The sequence below is a fragment of the Lacerta agilis genome, chromosome 13 (assembly GCF_009819535.1).
Source record: "Lacerta agilis isolate rLacAgi1 chromosome 13, rLacAgi1.pri, whole genome shotgun sequence".
Taxonomy (NCBI): Eukaryota; Metazoa; Chordata; class Lepidosauria; order Squamata; family Lacertidae; genus Lacerta; species Lacerta agilis.
Genome location: NC_046324.1, coordinates 39,733,598 through 39,751,017, shown reverse-complemented (window position 1 = coordinate 39,751,017; position 17,420 = coordinate 39,733,598). Strand labels below are relative to the sequence as shown.

The window sequence follows — 17,420 nt, the reverse complement described above, 5'->3', positions numbered from 1 at the left end:
AGCCCCAGCAAGCATGGCCAATAGTTCAGCAACATCTGGAAGTCCAAAGGTCCCCCACGTCTGCGCTTAGATGAGGAGTAGACTGTACTTGTGGCATCGCACCCTACAGAATACCATAGGACAACCACCCTCCCTCTACCATGTGCGAAGTAGCTTCTGACATCTTGTAAATACTCACACGTTTGCTGAGGCTTTCCCTGACTCCTAGATTGGACCCTGTTTTATGTGTCCCTCTGTTTTAAACACTTTAATATGATTTTACACAGGTTTATTGGTTTTAGGTTGCACTTTTGTTTCCATGGATGTTTTTATATTGTGCATAGTATACACTGATTACAAGATTTCTGAAATATCAACTGGTTTGGGAATGCTTTTTATCAAACCTGGCGTGGCATTAGGGAGTCACCTACCAAAACATCACCATTTTGGACAAATAGCTCAACCAAAAAAGTGCCAGTGAGTTTCTACACCAGCAGTGACTGCAGGTGTACAATAGATTAGTTTTACTCATCGGATATTTTGCGGTAAGGGGAAATCTGGATTAAATGTAAAATAAGCCATGTGGACACCTCAAAAAATCATGTGCATGAGCAAAACCAATTCCTACAATAAACTCGTCTGGAGGCACTTTTGGAGACATCTCTTGAGAACATCTTAAAAGGACCAAAACACAAGCCAGTCACTACATGTAACTAAATCAACATTTAATCCTTTCTGAGAAGCAACACTTGAAGAAAGGCACATGAGAGCATTTGAATATCCTTAAGAGGGCTACTTTGATGGGAAAGCAAGTTGATATCCCAAAGCAGGGTCCTCTCAATGACTCCATTTTTCTAATCTTAAATTCAGTTTTCCACATTTCCACAGCAATTTGCGAATTCTTAAAAATAATAATCAAAAAATCCTCATGAAAATTCTTCAGCATTTTAGTGCAAATTTCAACTTATAAACACATTTTTTTGTATATAGTCTTGATTAATGCACATATTTTTGTAAGCAATTTCTCCTACTACCGGTATAATGCATACTATTTTCACAATGACTGCTCCCCACATCAAATGGGGGGCGACGTTTGCGTGGTCGCGCACAGCCCCCTGAATTCCTGGGCGACACCTGGAAGTTCAGCTGGCTGCGCCCTCCCCCAGAAGGGATACCTGGGGTCTCCGCCTACCCCAGTTAACTGTCCAATCCCACCTGGGGGAGGCGTTGCTAAGGGATTGGCCAGGTAAGGGGAGGGACTACCCAGCCCACACAATAGAGGGTGTAGTTTACCTGGGAAGCAGCAGTTGGCTCCAGTTGGCTCCTACTATAATGCATGCTATTTTCACAAATATATTCATTTTTGCGCACATTTCCCCCTAATATATGTATTTTGGTAAACAATGGATGGAGAATTGCATTGCAAAATTTGGATATGTGTGAATTTATAAGCGTGGCTGTGTTTTGGTTTTCAAATTTGTTTCAGAAAGTGCAAATTCGATAAGTTCGCCATTAAATCTGAACTGACTTGGGTTTCTCCCTCATCTCTATCCAAGTGTCTTAAGGCCACCTCTGCACCTTCCTTACTTCACATTATTCTTCCTCAGCTGTTCCCAGATAAGGGAGGTGAGCTCTTTTGTGACCTCCTGCAAGGAACGGTCCATGGAACCAGATGTATCAACCAGGATGCAAACCTTCGCTTCCAAAACGACACCAAACAATCGACGACTACCTATTATTATTTTTAAAAAAGAAATAAAATGGTGAGCAGGTAGGCTGCACATTCAGATGGGGGGGTGTTATTGCATTTGTTTTCGTGGTTATAATGCCACTGCTTCTGTCCCAATTTGTAAGGTTCCTTTCACTCTGCAACACCCATAGTTTTTGTAACACAGTCAGGGGAACTGAAGGCCATTATGGGCTGAGCTGACATGCATTTTACAAAACACAAAACTCAACTGAGTTGCGCACAAATGATGTGGGGGTAGATGGAACTGAACAGCTACAAGACAATGAATCCCATCCCTAGTCACCACCACATCTAGCTTGTCTCTCAGCTCAGTAATTAAACTCAAGTGGCCTTGCACTGGTTACCATTTTCAGGTCTTCATTTCTCACTCACAGTTTTTTTTTTAAAATGACAGTGATAATATTAAATAATAATAAACTTGATGTGAGTTATGGGCTATTCAAATGTTGGAAGCTGACATGCAAAGAGTATCACTTCTCCTTTGTAATTCCTGTCTCAAAACTATTGCAATGGCAAAATGTTAGCTGCTCTCATGCAATGTCCCTGTTCCATTGTCTTAAAAAGGGGGCAACGTTGGCCTTGCCTTTTGGTCACACTCTGCTTCCCATGAACACCTCTTCCAGTATGGCTCTAGGGGTCTGGCTGCAAGAGCTGCTGCTGCCACCACAAGACAAAGCCGCCTCTCCATTAGGTTTAGAGCAGAGATGTCTCCTTTAGGGCTAGTGGGCCAAGGAGATCAACAGTCAGGGGAGCCCCAGTCAATGACAGGCAGAGGCAACTAATTCTAGTTTTGCTCCCATCCTCCTCCCTGCTGAATTCTACAACAGACAACCCTGAGATTACAGAAAAGGAAACTTAGGGCGGATCAACACTCAACGTTTATAACGTTAAAAATGTGTTATTAAAATGTGAAACCAGAGAGCGCTGCAGAGCACCGAGCCCGCAGCAAAGAGAAACTGCCATTAAACATTATAGAACATTATATTTTCTAACGTTTATAAGATCAATGTAGATCCAGCCTGAGAGGCAGTGCTGCCTCCTGGAGTGAATCAAGGTTGGCTGGGGACGTAATATATACCCATCCAATTTTGTCAACATATCTATTATCTTCTTTACACATGAAGAATTACTGGAGAAAACTGTAGAAGGCAATTTGTGGGTGAGACGGAGAACAAATTTAGTACACTGAGTAGAGCTCTGACTTTGAGCAGGAAAACACTGAGTTCAAAATCTTGCTTAATCACAAACACCTTGGATTATCTTGGTCCACTTAATTCTCTCTCAGTCTCAATCCATCATCTAGTGAAAGGAAACTTCCCTCCCAAGGCTGCATGATTTAGCTTTGTATCCTAGGGCAATAAACAAATATTATCAACACCTCAGCGACTTCCCATTCTTAGAGGTAGTACACACCTGACAGAAGCCACTGGACTCTCCGAACATAGCACCGCAACACTCTCTCCATCTGCTCAATATACACTTCCAGGTCCTTGGGCTGAATCTGCAGGTGTTTGACAATACCCTAAAAACACAGTTTGCATTTTGTCACTACAGAAGTGCAGGTGTAATGTTAAATTAAGGTCATGTCAGATATTTATAGGTTAGACAGGGTAGAAGTTCCTAGACTGGGTGATCACATTACATAAATACCTGGGTGTATTTGGGGAGAGGGTGCAGGCAAACTTGAGGGAGGGTGGCTGGTGGTGGTGGAGTTGAGGGTCATAGGCCTGGCCACGTTCTTAACGTGTAACAGATTGGGTGAAAAATCTATTTTCAATTGTTCACTGTGCCATCTTGAAAATAATTCATTTGAGAGCCAAGTTATACACAGGAATATTAATTAATAACTCTTCTTTTAAGTGCATAGGGATAAAAAATACCTTTGTTTGGTCCCATGGCCAAGAGAAATAGGTCCCAAATCTTGCATATTGGCTCCTTCTACATCCCATACCCTCCAACATTTCTCCGATGAAAATAGGGACATCTTAAGGAAAAGTGGGACATTATGGGATCAAATCAGAAACCGGGACAGCTTCTCTAAATCAGGGACGTCCCTGGAAAACAGGGACATTTTGCAGGGTCTGACATCCAAGTTCTTACTCCCATTTCCTTTCAATAGCTTTGCCAGGGTCACAATGGGGTCTCCCGTTTGTTGAAAAATTCAGCCACATCTTGGAGCCAGACAGAAGATGGCGCAGGTATTTCATGAAAAAAAATATTTTTATACACAACAGTAGCTTATTCTATGATTTCAAAAAGGCCAATGCAAATTTGACTGGGAGCACAGGAAACCACATTGAAAGATGTTGTCATCAAAGCAGAAGTCTAGGTAACTGGCAGAAATAAGACCATTTTTTGTACTACAATAGGAGGAAAAGCCATAGGACTTACATGAATCTCTACACTCGGGAAGATGTCACAGTATTTTGCTGAGACTTGCTTGTGCAAAGATGCCACCATTTCCTTCTGATGCACGCACTCAGGTCCAAAAACAAGGCTGGGCAAGTCTAACTTCAATTTCTTTATACTGAATCTGCTCAGCCACTTTTTGAGAGGAGGACAAAATAATAACTATGCTCAACCATCTCATTTATCAAACAAAAAATGATATTGTAAGGTTCTCAGTTAGTTGCTCATGAGTGACCAGCTGACTCCGTTGCTTCTTTTTAAGTAGTTTTATTACGCAAACTATTTACAGTGCAGAGCTCAAAAGTTCATGTCTGTCTCATCCATCAGCAGAATCCGGGAATGCCCCCTTCCGGTTCTTACCCCAACATAACAGTCTCGGGATCCGGAACCCCTTTCTTCCCGCTTTCCTTCTGACCCCTTTGTGCAATTGGGGAGACGGAACTGGCGTGCCTCCCTCTGTGCCAGGAGGGTGTGAGGTCTCTCTGACACTCCCAGAGCCCTGACCGTCAGTTCCCTGAGCTGCCTCCGCTTCCCCACTTGAGGCCTCGCTGCTGCTCCCGCTGGACGGCAAGGCGCTGCTGGTCAGGTGTTGCTGAGGCTCTCTGTATCTCGAGAGCCCCTCCACCACCCTGCGCTGAGCTGGGGCCAGTTCCCTGACAGATATGTTTAGGTTGTATATCGGTCAAAGACATATTGCCGCCCTAGGCTTCTTTGGGGAGAAGGGCAGGATACAAAATGAGCGAATGAATAAAATGAAAAACACCCAATGCTTCCACAGCAATTCATATCAAGGCGGTAAAATCAATAAAGAATCTAGTGGCATTTTAAGGCCCAACAGAGCTATCTCTTTGGAAATTATGAATCATACCGCTTTACTGGAGCATATCTCTTCTTCAAATGGCAAAACAGGAACAGGAATCTGCTTCCTCACATTTTTTGTGTTTGAATATTTTTTATAAACTGTGCCTAGGGAAAAAAGAAGATGCAGTGTTCCACTCTGGGCAAAAATGTGCTTCACGCCTAAAAAATACGGCATATGGTGGAGGCATATATAACTTGCATTATCTACTTCCTACCTAATAGAAAAGCCCTACCAGATCAGACCAAGGATGCATCCAGCGTCCCGCATCCCCAAATGGCCAGCCAGATGCTTCTTTAAAGCGCTTAAGCATGAAGGCAACAACCTTCCCCCATGTCCCTGTTGGCGTATTTAAGCTGAGCAACTGCACAACAAAAGGCTGAGGAGACTGTAAAGCATAACTAGGAGTGGATTTAATAAAAGGAAAAATAACAGAAAGAACATTACAGAAACATGACCCATCCAGTGACCCACCACCTAGGGCACTGAGAGAGGTACGCAGACCTCCTTATATACCGTACCCGATTGCTAACACGCCCCGAATCAAGACAAACTCAACATCACCTGCTGCACTGTCCCACAGCTGGAAAACTAGGTCAGTTAATTTCCTTCTTTCTTTTAAAGAGATACACATTTCTGTGGAACAGTAATGAACCTTAAACTGTACATTCAACAGTCCCATGTCTGGAACAGAAATCAATCCAACTAACACAACTGGCGTTTGCTGTTGCTTTCAGTCCGCAAACAATATGTCATTGATTGCATCCCCTGCACTGAAATGAATGGGGTGGAATAACGTAATGACTTGTGCAATTTACACAATTAATTGCATAAATGGCTTAACTTCACCACATCAGAGAGCGAGAGGAATAATCTAGGTTTTGGCGGAAGACAAATTGCAGGGGAATGGAAACAGTACTGCATGTGGCAAATACAGGATGGAATGGAAGACGATGTCTTCCATCATCCCAATTTGGCTCTGCTAGAGGATTCACTACAGGTGAGCCAAACATTCCTAGGTGAAAAGCTGCAGACTCAAAAATGGGTGTTGAAATCACTGATAGGCTCCACCCCTAGTTTCACGAGAGTAGAACAAGGAGAGCCCATCTCAATGGGACTGATAGCTGCCTTTCCTTCAAGTCATCTGAGAATCACCACCACCACCAAAATTCCCTTTTAGTCATCCTGTAACGTTATTTCAGATTACTTTTAGGGGTGGCAACGGTCACCAGGAAGAGCTGTTTGCCACCTCTCCCCCCTCCCACAGTTTTGTCCACCTCCCTCCCTGAATAATAGCTGAAATTCTCCCCTCTGCTGCCATTCCACCACTTGCAAATAGGGCTCAGCGATAAATCTCATTTGAATTAACGGCATAGCACTTTAAGTGGCGTCAAAAAGCAACGTATGTGTAGACTGTAAACAGGACCTAGTGTGGCGCTGAAGACATAACCCAACAAATGCTTCTAAAACACTAACCCCTCTTCTCACTCCTCCAACACCTGAAATGCCTCCCCTCTAACACACTCAATCTCTATTGGAACAAGTCAGAGAAAAGGATAGAATCTGCAGTGAAACTCCTCATTAACAAAGTTTTAAAACTCTGATGGTTATGCAACAGAGAAAAGGAGAAAATCTGGAGTGAAACTCCTCATTATCAAAGTTTTAAAACTCTGCTGATTTAGTAAGAAAAAGACCGCACACCCTGGGGACACCCACCTACTTTTTTTCCTTTGTCGGCATAAAATAACGAGAGAGAAACCTCTGGACGCTTCTTTGACTTTAAGTTGTGTTTCTTTTTTCCACTTGTCAGATAAATTTCCTTTGAAGGTACTGCAACACAAAGGCAAAAAATTATTATTATTATTCTATTGAACCTAAGAATGCAATGCCTATCAGAATATTTATTTATCATCATCATCATCATCATCTCTGGCAGGGTTTAAATCATGGGGCTATGGAGAGGGGGTCCCCCAAGCTACAGTGTTAGCAAACTATGGAGAAGCTCATGATTTGGCACTGAAGCCCAGCACTGCATGCAGGCACTGGTCCTGGGTATCATTAGCATGCTGAACCATCCATCAGACGCATCAGACACCCAGAAAGGAAGAAGCCTCTTATTAAAAAATTGAGAGATTATTCAAGACTGCAGGTACGGATCTAGCAACCAGGAGAGTCTGCAGCTGCAGTTCCTTGTGACAGAAGAAGTCTGGGCATGCCTACATCCTGGGTTTACCCAACTCAGTTCTAATCAGAGTAGATCCATTGAAATTAATGAACCTAAGTTAGTCATGCCCATTAACTTGAATGGTACCACTCTGAGTTGGACTAGCACTGGATGCAAACCATACTTTATCAGGAGCCAATTCTTCTCCAGATGCCTCACCCACTTCATGCAGCCTTACTCAGCAGGCTTTGCTATTTCATCAAGCTGGTAGTAAACAAAACTTGTGGCAACAAATACATCTATTTGTAACCATGCAAGCAACAGCAATTCAAATCCATGAGCTTAATTTGCACACACCTGGAGGAATTTCCGCTTTGGCACTTGGTGGACGCCATAGGAGAGCTTTCATTGTGCTATTTCTGGCCCCATCGGGCTGGTCTCTGGAGTTCTAAAAAGGTACAGTCAACATCTGAGAAAAACTTCTGCCACTTTGCCCCTACCTACCAGCATGCGACGTGGCTCTTATTTTCAAAACCGCTTTGGGGATACCACAATGGCAACAATTATGCAGCCAGGTTGCTGAGTGGAGCGCCTGGACTCACAGGTCACACCTGTGCTGAGATAACTGCTCTGATTGCCAGCCAGCTACCAGGTCATTTTCAAGGTCTTGTTGCTTACTTGGCCCTGAGCATCTTGGGAACAGGCTACCTGCCTGGCCCTGTATAGACCTGTATGATCTGCACTCAACCCTATCACAGAGCAGCAACCCCCCCCCCCCCAAACAGGCATTTTCAGCTTTTGTCCCTGTATTGTAGAATCATAGAAGCCAACACCTAGGGACATGGTTGGTGGCACTGATGAAGGCAGTTTCCATCTTAAAATACCAAACAGTGTCATACCATTCTGGCAAGAGTGAGGGCAGTTGGCTTTGGAAATGGCAGCCTCTGTGGTCTACTCTTCTTCTGTGTTTCTAGCATTGTTAGGTCTCCTTCAGGCATCAACTGATTAGCCAAATGATTTCCTGAACGTTGCCTTAAGGTTTCCACTAGTAAGGCACACTGAAAAACAGAAGGGATAGGAAAGGTTTAGCCTTTCCCTGGGAAGCGAATGCAATTGGGTGGGGGGGGGTAGCCATATCAGTTTCTATCAGGACTGAACTCAAAAGGAAATAGCTAATGTATTGCCTTCAGATGGGCAAAATGGGGGGGGGGGGTTCCATTCCACAACACTTGGAGAAATACAACAGAGAACCACACATACACATCCTCTTCTGATGTGCCTTATGCATCGATAAAAATATATATATTCCTTGTTCTCTCTTCTGATATGGTCTATGTATTATTATTATTTTGATCATTGTCTCTTTGTATTTGTATTGGAACATTGAACATAGTTCGTTCTTGTTTTAACCTGGTTGTTAGCTGTCTTGGAGGGCCAAACCTGACAATGGAACGTAAGCTAGGAATTTTAAAAATCATCATCATTGTCATCATCAACATTAGATGCTGTTCCCAAGCCATCAATTATCAACAACACAGTATGATGTTGTCATTCCCAAGTCATCCATCATCATTGTCCATGAAGCTAAAAGGATGCAGTTCCTATGTCATTGCAAATTTGGAAATTCACCTTTCCATCTCACGTTTTATAGGTTTAACAATGGAACACCAGCCTACTCAGGCTGTCACCAAACTCATGGCCACCAACGTGGATAGATTTACAAGGGGGACGAGACAGAGGCCGCATCCACACCATACATTTAAAGCACTCTTATCCTAATTTAGTAGTCATGCCTTCCCCCTAAGGATCTTTGGAACTGTAGTTTGCTAAGGGTGATGAGCATTGTCAGAAGAACCCCCCCCCCCATTACCACCCACCACCCAAATGTTACAGTTCCCTGGGAAGATTGCTATACCATTCTGGGAACTGTAGCTCTGTGAGGGAAATAGAGGTCTTCTAACAACTCACAGCATCTTTAAGAAACCAGAACTCCCAGGGTTCTCTGGGAGGGGGGAGCCTTGACTATTAATGTGGTATAAGCATCTGGTGAGGATATGGCCAAATTAATGGAAGATATTAATGGCTGCTCATCATGACAACTATGTACTACCTTCAATATAGGAGGCAGTATGCCCCCGAGTCCCAGTTGCTGGGGAACACAAGTGGGAGAGGTCTATTGCATTCATGTTGTGCTTCCCATAGATGTCTAGTTGGTCAATGTGGGTAACAGGATGCTGGACCAACTAGGGTTTGGTGTGAACATTTCAATCTCCCAGGACATTCTATACAAGATCTCAAAGTAGCTGTCTTAATACAAAGGAATTTCAGAAATAGACTGGAAAGAGAAGTTGCTGAATTGCAACTCATTACCAAACTTAAAACCATGGAGAGACCTGGTCTGAACAAAGATATTGGATTCTTATCTCATTATACATGACAAAGCTATCTTTAGCCATCTCACCCCTTGCTTTTTCCTTTAGACTAATTGCAGTCGTTAACAGTCATCAACAGGTTTCCCACACCCATCAGCCAATCACCCATTCCCACCACCCTTCTGAGTAATACCCCTCCTCACTCTCTCACTATATATAAGGGTCTGGTGACTTCTGTTTCAGTGTATCTGAAGTGTGCATGCACACGAAAGCTCATACCAAGAACAAACTTAGTTGGTCTCTAAGGTGCTACTGGAAGGATTTTTTTTATTTTTTATTTTGTTTTGACTAGGGTTTGGTGTGGTCCAGAATAGGTCTTCTTAAGTTCTTAAATGTGAAGCAGATCCTGCACATGACTGAACAGATGCATCCCATTCAACCTAACAAACACAGCACCCATTTCAGAAGAAGAATATCTGAACGTATACCTTGTGAGAAAAGCTGACAGCTTTTTCCATTTCAGATAGGATAATGCTGATATCGTCACTTTCATAGATGCCTAACAGGAGGAGAGAAAAGCAGAGCAAAAAGGCCAGCAGAAGTACATGTCCTTAAACTCCCTAGTGCTTAATTTTTTAAAATAGATCAGTAAGCAACTGCAACGCAGAGAAGCATACTGATCATTGATTGTCCCAGAACTGTTTCTGCTGAAACATTGTAGGGTTGAGTTGTTGTTCGTTTCATTTCTATACGACTTTATATTTTTAAGAAAAAAGTAATCTCAAAGCTGCTTACAACCTACATTAAAACATCAAATAAAATAACCCAAAATAAAACTTTACTGAAGAAAGTTAAGTGTACGATCAAGGCAACTAAAATATCATCTTAAAAAAAAATCTCAAAATAAAACATGGCGAAAGGAAGTCAAATATAAAACAGCATAATTAGCAAGAGAATAAAATATTATCATAAGCATAGGACACATCTGCTGCTGTTGCTGCCAATCCTGCTAATGGTAGTTCATGGCAGGCGGCGGCTGTGGAAGCTCAGGCTCAATGACCTGGGTCTGCACTAAGAGACAGCCAAGAGGGTCTCTTGCCTCTTCAGCAGACTCAGCTTTTGTAGCTGGAGCTGAATAAGGATGGGAGCGTGAGCAAGTAAAGGAAAATGTTTTCTAATAGTAAAAGGAGGTCCCAATAGGGTTGCAGATGAATCCCAGTTCAAGTTCAAAACCACGTGTACAGTTTGAGAGCAAGTGGGGAACCACAACAACCTGCCCTTCACCCAAAGGTCTCAAGGTGGGTCACAACAATTTAATCTATTTGATAATATTTCTATATCACTTACATTAAAAGTAATCTCACAGCAGTTTACAATATACATCAAATCAATGTTACAGATAACTGGGCAGAAGGTACAGGGCTATCATTTCAGGAAAGCCCAAGCAAACAAGTTTTTACTAAATGCTGGGCTGGAAACACCCAGCAGTCACTGTCTTCTGAATAAAACTACACCATCTGTACTGCTGCAGGTTGCAGCTTTATTAGCAAGGTTTCCTCCATTGATCTTAGAGAAGGTAGTCAGTCCTTTAGCATCCCAGACCCTGGAGACCCTGAGAAATACACTGTGTGTCCCAGGGCTCCTTGGGCCTGGGATACATGCCATTTAAAACACAGCATTAAAAACAGTTTAAAACAAATTGCAATCCTAAAATGCATGTCACAAACAAACAAAACATCTGAATATCATATACCTGTTTCTCCAAACCAATGAAACCGACCATTGGCAGTTTGGGCGATTTCTTTACAAATCGCAGCCGTTTCATTCAGACTTGCATAACGTGGCGGGATATCATCAAGGGTGAAACCATCGATGCTGAACAGACAGACATGCAGCTTCAAGTCACAGCCGCCACAGACCTCAGCCAGGTAAGAACAGATGGCATGCTGGAAGGCAAGAATGTAAGCCATCGGAACCACTTGGGAGTACTGTGTGATGATACTAATTCAACAATTTTAGCATTTGTATAGTGCTTGCAGTCATCACAGTCTGTAAGGCAAGGTGGGAATCCTTTTCCAAACTGAGGGCTGCATTTCCTCATGGGTGACTCTCTGGAGGCTGGTTGCCGTGAGAGGCAGGGTGGGCAGAGCAACCAGAGTGACTCTGTACAGTAGCCAACCTTCCAGCCAGGCAATAGCCAGTGGTTGACGCACACATCTCTCTACCCTGGCAAGTAAGAGGCATTGCACTACTCAAAGACACATTCCTGCCAGGCAAAAAAGTATTGAAGGAATGCACAGAGAAGGGGCAGCGAGGGGCGTGGCCTGAGAAGAATTGCATAGTCTGCATACAGAAGCCTGGAGCTTGCAACTGGCCCCTGGGTCAAACTTAACATAGAGCACACAGCACAAGCCCTGTGAGACAGAACCAACTTAGAGTCAAGCGGGCCATCTCGCCCTCAGCATTGTGGGCGCCCAAGTACCCACAGCCGCCTGGGGTTGGCTCCTATGCTTAGAATGCATGTAGGAGAACACATGTTTGAATACATACAGGTGTCAAAGTCTCTCTGCAAGTGCAAAGCTAGCATGCAATAGTTCTGACAATCTAACCAGCAGCTCTGGGCAGATTGTAAACTGGTTTGGGGATTTTACCCACCTTCTCTTGGTCAGGGACTCCAGTTGTAAGCAGGTAAATGCTTTGAGATTTATGCTTGTCTTTATCTTTAAAGTCTATCTCCACAGCTCTTCTAAGTGCGGTCATAAGATTTCTAGTGCCTTCACACTGAAGGGTCAGTACCCATCTAGAAGAGGAGTTGAACAATTTTTTTTTTTTAATACCCAAGTGTCATCAAAACACTAACCATGGCTTCCAAACATTTTATTACTGCCATGCTGGCTAATGCTAACAATCCTAGGGCAAACTCAGGTGGGGATAAAAGAAAACATCGATTTCTGCTCCAGCCCACATTTGTCACATTGCTGTTTCCATTCAGCTGCAGTTCAGCTTCTGGGGGAAATGATGTTATATGTCACAGATATTGACATAATTAGTTATGTAAATAATTATGTAATTATTATGCAATTCCACACCATTCATTTCAACGCTAAGGAGAAACAATGCAAATGGTGGGAAAAGTCATTGATTACGTATCGCTTGCAGAATGAAAACCACTTAAGCAAATACCAATCATATTTGCTGTGTTGGTTTCCCTTCCAGACATGGTAGAAATAAGCGTACATTGGCAATTTCTGCCCCTATTTGCATCAGAATTCTTCAACATACATAGGCATGGGAAACCTGTGGCCCTCCAGATGTTTGTTAAACTCCAGATCCCATCAGCACAAGCCAGAATGATGCATGGTCAGGGATGATGGGAGCTGAAGCTAAACTTGTGGGAGGCCACAAGTTCCCAAATCCTATCCTATAAACAGCTGAGCTCATCCATGACTCCCATTGGTCCACAACTAGGTAATCTTAAATGCATGTGAAAATTGGATTGAACAGAGACCACTAACCTAGGGGTTATGCCAGTGAGGCTTCCCTTAAAAGGTGTTTTACTTACCTCCAGGCCCTTTGTAGGTTGTCTAGGTGTGAAGGAACCATTTCTGCTTGCCAGGCCTTATCGTCATTTCCAAAGCTGCAAGAAACACAGAGCAAATAACTAAACGCTACTCCACAACATACAGCTTGCAACAGAAGATGCTTGAGCAGTTCAGTTTCCAAAAACAGTAGCAATTCTACACCTATTGACCTGGGAGTAAGTTGCATTGCACTCAGTGAGACTTACTTCTGAGTAGGCATGTATAGGATTGCACTCTCGGACACAGAGCTGCAATGGGTATTTTCTGCTATTTTAAGCCTAAGCATTCAGAGGAATAAAAACATAAGAAGTGTCCCTGCTGGATCAAGTCAATGACCCATCTAGTTCTTGCAGTTGCCAACCAGATGCTTTTGAGAATCCTGCAAGCAGGAACCAAGCCCAAGAGCACTTTCCACTCCAGCAAATTGTTTTTATTCAGAAGCATTCCTGCCTTGAAGGCAAAGCAATAGCTATCATGGCTAGTAGCCCATTAATCAGAAGGTTAATTTAGCAAGCATGCCAAATGCTCATGACCTAACCCCAAGAAATGGTTGCAACCATTGCATGGCAGTTACTTACGCTATGATATTGAAGAAATCCTTGGTCGACATCTGCTCCTCGAGTAAAAGTCGCAGGGAATGTTGGATATGAATGATGTACATGGCATTTGTTTTGGAGACATCAATAAGTATGACAGTCCTGTATAAGAGACCACCAGAATCAGAGACACAACTTTTGGATCAATGTTTCCCCATTTTTATTGTCTAGAAATTTTGAAGGGAAACTATACTGGCATCAAAGGCTTGGGCAGGGGGGGGGGCGGTCATAGCTCAGTAGTGCAATTTCTTGAAGATGGGAGTGGAATTGTGCTCAAGGAACATTATATGTCTACATGTGTGTGAAGCTCTGCTGGAGGGGAAAGGGTAGGGAGACCCTTAATGAAGACAAACTTTTCTGATCCCTGTTACAGGTAGGTAGCCGTGCTGGTCTGCCATAGTCAAAACAAAAAATAACAAATAACAAAATTTAAAAATTTTAAAAAAATTAAAAATTAAAACTTTTTTTTTACAAAATTACTTTTTTAAAAAAAATTAACTGAAGAACCTGAAGAAGTGTGCATGCACACGAAAGCTCATACCAAGAACAAACTTAGTTGGTCTCTAAGGTGCTACTGGAAGGATTTTTTTATTTATTTTATTTTTTTCTGATCCCTAACCATTTTAGGCAATTTGTGCCCTGCTTCCAGTTCCCTTAAAAAAAAAGGCATCTAAGGAGACAGAGCTTTTATAATAATAAATCTTTATTACAGTCATAGACCAGCAAAAGAGACAGAGCTTTTAAAAAAGCAGATCCTGAACATGCATACTCACCAAATGCATGGAAGCATCCATATTTCAAGATAGGGATTGAGAACTTGTGGCCCTCCAGATGCTGTTGGACTACAATTCCCATAAGCCCTGGTGACATTCTATTGGCTACACTGGGACATTGTACACTGTCATGTGTAGGGTGGCATGGAAATGTTCAGAATACACCTCTCTCTCTCTCTCTCTCTCTCTCTCTCACACACACACACACACACACACACGGCAATTTAAGGCATCATTTTACAAAACTAGATGCAGGTAAGCAAAAAAACACTGATACCTCTTCTCACAAACAGTCCCCCAAATTCTTCTACTAGCTGTGGAGAGCCAGTCCACCCGTCTCTCATACATCCTCACCAGTCTGCCAAGCCGTTTCTGTAGATGCAATTCAAAACATAGTTGATGAGAACGATTACTTGCACATTTCAGACAACTGCTTCAGCAACTGTTCCATTCTTTGAGTATGTTCTTGGCTTCCACTATATTTCTCACCACAGTTCATGGGCAACATACGCCTTTTCCCCCCTCCATTCTTAACTGCCTCAAATAAATTGAAAACTCCCAGAACCAAAATGTAATTAAGATAGACTTCACGCCAAGCGTGATGCCTTGATAATAACTGCTTCCCTTTTCTTTGGGTGCCTCTTCCTACAGCAGTCCTGGTGTGTCTTCTGATTCTGTGGTCACTTCCTGACAACCTGCTTACTGAGAGTTCACAATAACATAGGAAGCTGCCTTATACCAAGCCAGGCCATTGGTCGATCTAGCTCAGTATTGCCTCCATTGACTGGCAGCAGCTCTCCATGGTTTCACAAAGGAGACATTCCCAGTCCTGCCTGGAGATGTTGGGGAGTGGATCCTGGACCTTCTGCATGCAAGGCATGTGATCTGCCATTGAGTCTTACCCTATACTAGTGAGGGGAGTACTGAGCTTGATAGGCCAATAAGGTTCATCTTCAACCTGTGCACAAAGTTCACAGAGAGATTAGATGACAACAACTGTTTGTCAAGCCTTCATTCTGATTTGTTTGTGGGGAGGTTAGATGACATGGGCATCTTAGTCAAAACTGCACACAAAAAGAGTGGTTGGCTTAGAGTAAACTGGAATGCCATTAACTCTGGCCGTGGGGATTCATGTATAGGTCCTTCAGTCACCTGATAGTCATACAGTATGGGTGGATCAACGTGAATATTTTTAATCGTCCCATCATGCCATTCAAACTGGGTCATTGCTTTCTGAAACAAGGAGAGAGAGAGAGAGAGAGAGAGAGAGAGAGAGAGAGAGAGAGGGGCAGAGAGAGGCAGAGAGAGGCAGAGAGAATTAAAATTAGTCATATGTTCCAAAACCAAATCATCATTCCGGTGACAGTTTGCTTCAGGGTGGGCAAAGGAGGGTACCTGATGGATGCCAACAGCCAACAGAGCATGGGTGGCTAACCTGTGACCCTCTACAGCTATTGTTGGACTACAATGCCCTTCATCTCTGGACTGTTGGCCATGTGGGGTAGGGGGTGTTGGACCACATGGCCTCCAGATTCTAATCTAAAACTCCTCTTTACTTACCTCATGTAATGTGGACGATACCATTTTCCGAAGGACAGGCACAAATTCTTCCACAGGGGAGAAAGCATTGGGTGCCAAAACTTGATAAAGGCTTAATTTCCTGGCTGTAACAAACAAGGAACCAAAGGGTAAATGAAAGGCCTGTTCAGGTGGATCAAGCAGGCTTCATTTCATATGGAACCTTTTGGCCAGGGATGGGGAAATCTCTGGTCCTGAGGCCAAATGCCCCTCTATTTGCCCCTTGGAACTTCCCCCAGCCCACCAAGGCCACAGTCCTCACAAGCCTTAATTCGCAACCTGAGTGTTTTTTTCCTGGCTGGGATGTGTCAGTCATTGAACTCTGGTCATGCCTCTTTGCTTGCTTGGGTGGAAAGGGGCAGATGAGTGTGTACAGAAGCTAGTCTACTGTACAAAGGTAACATCTCCATCTGTTGTGTCATCCATGTTTGCCTTTGGCTCCTCCCGCCACTGGCAAACAGACCTCAGAATGTTGCCCAGGAGGGAATATGATTCTCAGGCTGAATAAGCTTTCCCACACCCAACCTTGCCCTTCCGGTCTACTTTACCTTTTAGTCCATTCATTTTTAACCATTCAGCTGAGGTTTGGGCCGAAAAGTTTGGGATTTGTATTGCAAGATGACACTCATGCTTTGGCGGCTTTGGCAGGGAGGTGACAGAGGGAAGCTTCAAACACTCCATGGAACCCTAAATAAAGATATTTAAAATCTCATCTACAAAATCCTGCATTTCCATTTCGTCTTCTCCAAATGCTCAAAATCTGGGAACATATTAATGGAACATTTAAAAAGGCATTCCAATCTACTTATCTCTTTCCTACAGTTTTCTATTGTCCACCCCCTAAGATCAAGGGTAGCTAACACAGTGCCCTCCCAGATATTGTAGAAATACAGTCCCAATAAAGAACCACACTCATTAAAAATATGTAGTACTGATCAAAACAGGTCAATATGCACCGTACCCTTCAACTTTCCTCAGATGAAAATAGGGACATTTTCTCACTCCTTGACACCCCCACCACCACCACTGTTAAAAGGGCAGCAATTGGTGGATTATCTGTCTGTTTCAAAAGGAGATTGGGGGAAATAATAGAGGGTGTGTCTATTAATGGCTATTGGTCATGGTAGGTAAATAGAAACTCCACATTCAGGGGCAATGTGCCTTTTGGTTATTGCCAGTTGCAGGCCACAACAGCAGAAAGGGGCTATTGTCTATGGGTGTTGTGTGACCTCCCTGGGAGCGACAGGCTGGCTTCTGTAAGCCGATGGATGATGGCCTAGGCATGCCTTTGGTCTGAGCCTGCAGGGTTCTTACATTCTTAGGTACCAGCACATAGCTGTCAACTTTTTCCCCCTTTTA

General features: G+C 43.2%; 1 protein-coding gene across 1 annotated transcript in view; it reads right to left on the bottom strand.

Moving 5' to 3' along the window:
• VWA3A (von Willebrand factor A domain containing 3A) overlaps positions 1-17,420 on the bottom strand; it is a 43,820-nt gene that overhangs the window by 6,033 nt on the left and 20,367 nt on the right. Inside the window, exons 11-26 of the mRNA XM_033166489.1 lie at positions 16,610-16,748; positions 16,044-16,147; positions 15,636-15,716; positions 14,761-14,855; positions 13,693-13,812; positions 13,096-13,170; positions 12,189-12,333; positions 11,287-11,479; positions 10,022-10,092; positions 8,061-8,219; positions 7,519-7,609; positions 6,714-6,827; positions 5,007-5,104; positions 4,121-4,273; positions 3,143-3,251; positions 1,567-1,711 (exon numbers count right to left, since the gene is read on the bottom strand). Coding sequence (XP_033022380.1) covers positions 1,567-1,711; positions 3,143-3,251; positions 4,121-4,273; positions 5,007-5,104; positions 6,714-6,827; positions 7,519-7,609; positions 8,061-8,219; positions 10,022-10,092; positions 11,287-11,479; positions 12,189-12,333; positions 13,096-13,170; positions 13,693-13,812; positions 14,761-14,855; positions 15,636-15,716; positions 16,044-16,147; positions 16,610-16,748 — 1,892 coding nt within the window. The remainder of the gene's footprint in view (positions 1-1,566; positions 1,712-3,142; positions 3,252-4,120; positions 4,274-5,006; positions 5,105-6,713; positions 6,828-7,518; positions 7,610-8,060; positions 8,220-10,021; positions 10,093-11,286; positions 11,480-12,188; positions 12,334-13,095; positions 13,171-13,692; positions 13,813-14,760; positions 14,856-15,635; positions 15,717-16,043; positions 16,148-16,609; positions 16,749-17,420) is intronic.